This window comes from Quercus suber, unplaced genomic scaffold, assembly GCF_002906115.3.
Source record: "Quercus suber isolate HL8 unplaced genomic scaffold, Cork oak 2.0 scaffold_140, whole genome shotgun sequence".
In the NCBI taxonomy this organism is placed as follows: Eukaryota; Viridiplantae; Streptophyta; class Magnoliopsida; order Fagales; family Fagaceae; genus Quercus; species Quercus suber.
The window spans coordinates 1,078,136-1,086,750 of record NW_027069601.1 but is presented as its reverse complement, the minus strand read 5'-3'; the positions used below and the strand labels follow the sequence as shown (position 1 = coordinate 1,086,750).

Genomic DNA, 8,615 nt, shown 5'->3' with positions numbered 1-8,615 from the left:
CTATTTTACATGATTTTACATAAACTGGTGCGAATGCTCTAAGGTTGAATTTTACACAAGAATGGGGTTTCATGGAATTTGAAAGCAAAATGTTTTTTTTTTAGAGCTAAAAATAAGGTTTTTGATCAAAATGAGCTTTTATTTATGTGGGCCTGAAATATGACAATCCTTTTGGAATAGAAAAATCTATTGAGAGGTATGAGCAAAGCAAACGGTTGTATAACAAAATCCGAAGTGTTTCAAGGCCTGAATAATAATTTAAAGCTACACAAAGGCTGGTTCTTCTTCAATTGATAGGAAAGGTAGCAATCTTGATGGTAAGCAAGAAATAACGAGCTCCCCGTGCCTTCATCCAATGAGCCCAGGTTGTTGAATGCACGGCACCTAAAGTCCAGCCCACTTGGGATTACAAGCTTGCCACATTAATATTGAAGGGATGTGTGCGCGTGCGGTTTTCATCGGAGAGAGACTTACACACAAGAGTGAAGTTGACTAAAAAGGTTTCAAGGAAGATAAATTGGAAATTTTCTCTAAGAAGGTTCTTTGGGTGAGTGAATTGAAGTTTTCATAGTGGAAAATCTTACTAACGGCCAGTTTTGTGGTGAGATTGTATTTGTTCCTTGATTTATTGTTGTGTTTTTTCAATTTATTGTGAACTCAGATTTTAGGTATAATTTGAGTATTGTAATCTCTATTTTATTATAGTGGATTGATTGGATTTACCTCATGATTTTCCCCTTTACATTGGAGGGCTTTCTACATAATTCTTCATGTGTTCTTGTTGGTTGATTTTCTTGACACTTCCATAGATTTCTATTTTCTCTGTTACTTGGGGTATATTTAATTTTATTCACACAAACATAGATTTATCTCAATAAGTGGTATCAAAGCTGTGGTTATTTGGCTTGATTATTTTGTGTTGAATTAAATGGAGAATATGAATATGAACACTATAATTAATCTCTCGGCATCAAATTATTCAATTTGGAAGTAGATGATGGATGATGACCTTTACGGTAAGGACATGCATGACCCATTGAGGATGATATTGCTAAGCCAAGCAATATGTCTAATAAAAACCGTGAGAAGTTACATAGAAAAACCATTGGGTGTATTAGACAATGCATCGATGTTAGAATGTTTCATCATTTGTCTCAAGAGACTAATATAGAAGCTCTTTGTGAAAAATTAAAGGGTCTCTATGAAAGAAAGACTACTCAAATAAAGCTTTTGTAACTAGAAAGCTTATGAATTTGAAGCTTAAGGGAGGAAGATATGTTGCCAAGCACTTAAGTGAGTTCCAAGACTTGGTGAATCAAATGGTTGCAATCAAACTGATAATAGATGATGAGCTTCAAGCTTTATTGTTTTTGAGTTCCTTACCTGACAATTATGAAACTCTGGTGGTGTCACTTAATAACTCTACTCCAAATGATGTGTTACAACTTGCAACTGTAAAAGATAGTTTATTCAATGAAGAAAGTAGAAGAAAGGACATGGGTAAGGATAATGCACAAGCTTTTGTCACAAAGAACATGAGGAAAAGTAAGGAGTAGAAACTTTAAGGAGCATGGTAAATCTAAAAGTCAGTCATAATTGAAAGGAAAATTCAAGTGTTTCTATTGCGACAAAAAATGTCACATAAAAAGAAATTGTAAGACTTGGAAAAATAAACAAAAAGATATGTAAAATTATAATAAGGAGGAAGAACAAAATACCACCGATGTTCAACAATAGAAGATGTGGTGCTCTCTATAGAAGAGGGTGAATGTTTCAACAAAATATTTTCCCTCTTGCAAGCACCAATGGTCCTTTGAAGAGTCTCCATTGACCATCACCAAAATAGTTGCCATAGCTTTCTTTATCTAGACTATGAGTAGAAATCAAATTTAAACGCATATGCAAAACATGTTGCACATTCTTCAAAATGAGGATGTATCCAGTGTTAGTTTTAACACAAATATCACCATTTTCCACAATGTCAACATAATTGTTCATTGCCCATCTTCACCTTTCCAAACTTTCCTTCTTTCTATAAGTAAAGAGCTCATTTCTTGAAGTGACATGGCAAGAAGTAGTTGATTCAGTCACCCATTCGACATAAAAATGTGAAACATTACAACATACATCCTTTCCTATGTAGAGCACCACCTCTTCAGTTGTTGAAACAACAATGGTATTTTGTTCTTTTGCCTTATTTTGATTTTTCTCATAATTATGTTAATTTTTCTAAGCCTTACAGTTTCTTCTTATAGGACCTTCTTTGTCATAGTAGAAATATAAATATAACATTCTTTTGTGTACGTAGCAAATACTTTTGTTCAAGGTGTCTTTTTTTAAGGGGCTGAAAATGCTAAAACAAGCCCAGAATTCCCCTAGGGCTCTTTAAAGTGTGATTGAATGAGGAGACTCAAACCCAAAATTCCAATATTCACTAAATAAAGGCTAATGGTGCATTACAAAAGTGAAATCAATATGCTAAAAAACAAAAGGGTAGCAAATTACATATAAAACATAAGTTTGGATAAAAGATTGGCTTGCTTTTAGCATCAATAAGGGAAATCATTGACCAAAGCCCATTGTTTGCTCTTCCCCAACTGCTCTTAGTGGCAGCCAATAGCTAGGTTCAGCAAGGCTCTAGAGGTTAAAATGGGCTAGTCAACAAATTTTAGCCACATACAATAGGAGTTGCGTATTTCCATTTGGGTGAAATTTTTGGATACCAGAACTTTTCTATGAGCTCTAGGTGCTGCAAGTGTCCCTAGCCCACTTTGCAACACACATGACCTAAGTTCATGCAAAAGGTCTAAAAAAGAGTCTACTCATACCCTCCAAACCACACTCCCTCAAATTTCCCTTGTGTCACATGGGTTTAGGTCATGCTTAAAAGAACAAAATAAATTACAATAGATGAATTGGGTCCACAAGGAAGTTGGGTTTGGCCTAATTGGACTTGTAGAAAATTTGTGGCAAAAACAACTATCAACGGATTTCTATACCTTGGATTGGTTTTAAGCTACCTTTGTAGACCTATATGCATTGTTCAAGCTCTCCTCTCTAATCACACTCAAACGTCCTTCGCCTAGAGCAAACTCTGATTACACAAAAATGACAAAACTAACGTCATTTCATCTGACAACAATCTTTGAGCTCTAGCCAAAGAAGCAGTCGAAACACTGGCTAGATCCCAAGCCAAGTATCCGATGGTCAAAGACTGACTCTGTGTGCTAAACACTTGGCCTTTGAAGACCCAAGAGGTGTTGCAAAAGCTCTAGGAAGATTAGACATGGGAAAGGGAGGTTGTTGGTTGGTAAGGGAAATGAGAGTATTGCCTTGAGTCTTACTTGGCCATTAAGAATGAAAGGAAGAGTTTGCTTTGACTACACGACAACGATTGCGAATGCCTTTACACATTGGCTTGTGACAAATTAACGATTGGGTTGAGAGAGAGATAGAGAGAGTTTAATAACATTATTTTCCAACAAAAGAAAGAAAATTGAGGAAATTTGTGGCTTTTTGGTTCTTGAGACAATCAAGAAAGAAAATGTGAGAGAGAAAATCGGTAATAAAAATATTGTTTGAGCTTGTAGGACCTATGTAAGGATTTTTTTTTTATGGAGCCTTGAATTGCGAAATGAAATTTTTGTATGAAGATTGATGTTTATAAAAGAATAAATAATTTCCTTTTCTTTTCATATATATATGTGTGTGTGTGTGTTTTATAAAAAAATTATTAATTCTATGAATTTTTTTTATTTATGTAAGAAAATTATTATTATTTTTATTAAAAAAAAAAAAAAAAACTGCTTGTTTTAGGCACCAAACAACGATCACCTAACAACATTGACCAAAAAAAGGATTGAACTGAATAAAGAAAAATTTGAAGAACTAAAAAGAATGAAATTAAAGTTACATAACTTAATTGAATTTTATGCAAAGTTAGATGGTGTGATTTGTAATATGGCTTATAAAGAATTCTAATGTATGTATTATGTTTATGTTTATGTTAAGAAATTTTTATTTAAATAATGTATTAAAGCAAATTATTTTTAATTTTCTACATTCGTAATCCTTTAAGACTTTTAAAATGGTATATATGATGTGTTAAAATTGAGTAGCATCTCATGGGGTGGAAAAACACCCTAATCTCAAAAAATAATATATATATATATATATATTTAAAAGAAAGTATCAGGTTATTTGTATTTATTTAAATAAAGTCATAATCTTATTAGTAATTGTATATTCCAATTACTTAAACTAATGGGACATTTCAAACACATTTACCCTAACAATTTTCTCTAGTAATAATGGAAAAAGAAATAAGAGTATTAGTCCTTACCCTAACAATTAACTTTTGTATGATTTTTTTTTTTTCTGTACTTCTTTAATGCTTAAACATTGTTGATGGATATAGGTTAAAAAAATCAAATATTTTTATCAATGTTGACACAATTATTAAGTTAAATAAAGATAATCTTTGTAATACACATATTAGGGTTATAAAATACTTAATTTACATTTTAAATTATTTTATAATACTTTTTTTATACCATTATACATGGTAGGAACATAGAATATTATATAGACTTTCACATCATATCTATATTTGACCCCTCAGGACATTCTTGGCATAGTCACGCCGGTGCTAGTGGGTATGAGATGTAGAACTACACACTCTAGGAATATATTCAAAGAAACATTCTCTCTTTTTTTTCTTTTTCTTTTTTTTTTATTTTTCTTTTTTTGAGCAAACAAAGAAACACTCTCTTTTTTTTTTTTCTTTTTTTTTTTTGGATAAGAAACACTCTCTTAAGTCTTAAGTAAATTTCACATTCTTTTAAGTTTTAAGTAAATTTCAAGAATAAAAAAAACATTACTAGTATTTAAGTAAAATAAGATGGACCAGAATGACCTCATAGAATGAGGCAAACTAAAGAGAATTTCAAGGGGGTTAATATATCGCGAGAAGTTGATTGAGGAAGAGAGAACTAAAACTTGCTTTATCGCTGGACTCACTCTACCACCTTCTCAAATAAAGCTCCATATATCTGTTGAAGTCTAAAAATGAATCCATCGCTCTGCCCTGTCAAAGTAGAATACTCTTCTGATGCGTACACCATAATCATACCCTGTTGACCAAAAACTCAAAAAAAAAAAAGTGAAAGGAACATAATTTTCGTCGAAGAAATTACTGATTCCCTCAAACACCCCACATTCTCATACTTCTAGTACTCCAGCTTTCAAAGTGAGAGTGAGAGTGAGAGAGAGAGAGAGAGAGAGAAACAAAGTGTATTCATGGAGACCTAGAGTGGGACATTTTGCCTTTGTTATTGGTTTTAGGCTGAGCAAAAGAGGCTTTGAAAAGGCTTTCTAGCTAGGCAGAAGGGTGAGGCGAAGCAGCCATGAAGTCCATGACAAAGAAAATGTGGTTTTTCCAGTGCCTTTTGTTGATCGAATGCTATCTGGGTAATGCTCTATTTCTTGTTATAAGCTCACCCTTTTTTGGTGTTTTCTTTCCTCTTTCTTATTCATGGGCTTGACTTGTTAGGTGGTGTATCTACTATATTTGTTGCTCTAGCTACTCATTTTCTGTATATTTTTTCACTGTTCTCATTTCTTTATTCTAACTTCTTTTTGAGAACCTGGCACTTGCAGGTCAATATACTGTTTGTTTATTTGCCTTATATATATATATATATATATCTCCCTACCAGACCTTTTTTCGGTTTAAAAAAAAAATTAATGGAAGATTAAATATTTTTTTTTTAATTTTTCCCACATAGGCAAATGTTCTGTAATTTATCTTAAAATTTTTCATTTCCAGAAAAAAAAAAGTGTGGATAATATGTTCATATAGCCTTAATTAACCTCCTTGTCTTCGTCATTTTTTCAACATTTATAGATTATTGTTATAAAAAAACATTTATAGATTATTATGTGTCATTTTTTCAACATTTGATCATTGTTCTAAGAGTTTGTAATTCAAATGACACATCTAGTGGAATGTCTTCAAATTTACCGTGGTGCATTTAATATTATTAAATGATATTTTTATATATTTTTTAAAAAATAAAGTCAAATTATGCATAAAAAAATTGCTCATAATAATTATGACTATATGCTTGTAAACCAATGAATAAATAATAAATCATAATCAATTATTTATTTTTTAAGAAAATCCAAAATGTAAGTAAGTAATAGATTTTTTTACTTTTTACTTCCATTTTCTTCTTTTGTTTAGGAAAAAACATGTTATTTTTTTATTTTTTATTTTGTTTTTAGAAGGTGGAAAAAACATGTTACTATCTAAACTTTACAAAAGTGCGGTGACTTGGGCACTGCCACAGTGCCACACACCCCAAGCCTGCCAAAATGAATATTCTGACGCCAAATTTGACTTTTCAATGCCCATTTATCGGTTTCCATAGTTGGTCCATTTGTAATCACAATTAGATTGCTTTATTCACCAGCTCAAATGAAATTCCGAGCTTCATGAATACAAATTTTTCGATCTTTTACCATTTACAAGCTAAAAATCTTGAATTATCAAAAAAATACAAGCTAAAAATCATTATGGATCTATTGAATGATTTGGGTTCTTTTTCATCTGGAAATCTATATTTAATTTAATTGCATATACCTTGCTGTGTCAAAGTTTTAGTTTTTATATATCAATTTCTTATTATGGCAATGTAAATTATTCTTTTTTCTACTCAAAACCGAAAGGCTACTCTGAAAAATGAAAATGCTTCTCACTTGCCTTCAAACCAATTTTTTTAATTGTTTTATATGAAAGAGTTCAATGGTGCCATAGAAGATAAAAAGAAAAAGGTGGTGGGGATCACACACTTTGCTTCCCGAGTGCACCTTAGTTGATCCTACTCGAGCCTCAAATCCTACACTCCAATTTCTGTTTTCAAACATCAATGAAATATTCCCCAGGACAATTTTTTTCTTTTTTTGGTTGAATTATTCCTCAGGACAGTAAATAACAGTTAAAATGCTGATGTTACAAGATTATAGTGATAGATCATGGGTGTTTGTCTTATTTACTTTTTGGGGTAACTTATGTGACAAATGTGCATAATCATTGTTCTAGGCTAAGTGGCCCCTAAATGTTTATATGCACAACCCACCATTAGAGATTTAGAGTAGATGATCTGTTTGGAATTGTTGGGTACATGTGTGAGTGAAGTCTTAAATTAAATAATAATAATAAGGGTTAAGGTTAAATGTTAATATAATATAATTAGGCCCAAACTCATAAGTTAAGCTCTCGGGAACGGTTCTTCAAAATATTTAGAGCTTCATGGTTTTATTGAACCTAAAACATACTTAATGCCAAAAGGCATGTTGATTAAATATCAATTAACAATTTTTTGAAATATCAATTTGTAATTTTATTCACTAATTTGATTCCCTTCATTTTACAAATATTTAGTTTTGACAACTGAAGCTGTGGTGCAAGAGAAGGCAGATACAGCAATTCCAGTGACAACAATGTCACCTCCAGAAGGCAACACAACTTTCATTGATGGCAAAACATGGTGTGTTGCCCATCCTGGGGTTTCTCAAGCTGATTTGCAGAATGCATTAGACTGGGCTTGTGGACTCGGAATGGCAGACTGCAGAGAAATCCAAGAGGGTGGACTTTGTTTCAACCCTGACACCCTCTTGTCTCATGCATCCTATGCTTTCAACAACTATTATCAACAGAATGGAAATTCTGATATCGCTTGCAATTTTGGAGGAGCTGCCACCATCACTAAAAACAACCCCAGTAAGATAATTAAACTCTGCCATCTCTCCTCTGTTAATTACAGTAATATATGATTATAAAAATAGGAAAGGCTGTTGATAAATTCCACTTGTTCAAAAGCTCTTATACCATTACCAATTGTCTCGGAAGTTTAAAAGGATAGGAAATAGAGAATTCAATCATTTAACTATTACAGAAATGTGGTTTTAAAATTAGCATTTTAAGTACAATATTGTTTTGTGGTTTGGGTTGGAAAATGAAAACCATACTGATCTCTTTGCTGTCTGTCACAGGTTATGGTAAATGTTCCTACAGTACATCTGGGTATGTTTATTTTGTGCCCTTTGCTACATCTCAACACATAGGTGTGCATTTGAGGGCACATGTAATTACTGGCTATTGATTAATATTTGTTTGGTATTGATTTCAGATCTGTAAGCTCTTCAGCACCACCATCGTCCAAGCATGATCCAAGCTATATGTGGTGGAAACTTGCTGTGCTTCTATTGCTTTTGTACTTTGGAAGCTGATCCGAGTGGTTAGTTAATTTGCTGCACTTAAAATTGGTCTTAACCTATTCATGCCAAACTATTCAATGCAATGGAAAGAGAGAAGCAGGAGGATCCGGGCTTAAATATATTATTAGCATTTTGTTAGTTAAGTACCCAAAAAAAAGAAAAGGGATTTTGTAATTGTGGTTTGTTAAACTATGCCTGTCTTTGTCGTGGGGTTAGGAATCTATAGCTAAGCAGATCTCTCTTTTCCTTCTTTTAATTTGTTCCCATTATATGCTTTTATCTAGTTTTTTGTCTAAGATTTGTGTGTTGAGTTATGTATCTTTGCCTGTTTTGTC

At 32.5% G+C, this 8,615-nt stretch overlaps 1 protein-coding gene across 1 annotated transcript; it reads left to right on the top strand.

Annotated features, from left to right (window-relative positions):
• Positions 1–4,754: 4,754 nt before the first annotated feature.
• LOC136068884 (major pollen allergen Ole e 10-like) lies at positions 4,755–8,615 on the top strand. Its single transcript, XM_065776687.1, has 4 exons — positions 4,755–5,469; positions 7,445–7,783; positions 8,056–8,086; positions 8,193–8,615. Exons 1-4 carry the CDS (start codon positions 5,406–5,408, stop codon positions 8,290–8,292), a joined length of 534 nt encoding a protein of 177 aa, XP_065632759.1. The 5' UTR covers positions 4,755–5,405; the 3' UTR covers positions 8,293–8,615.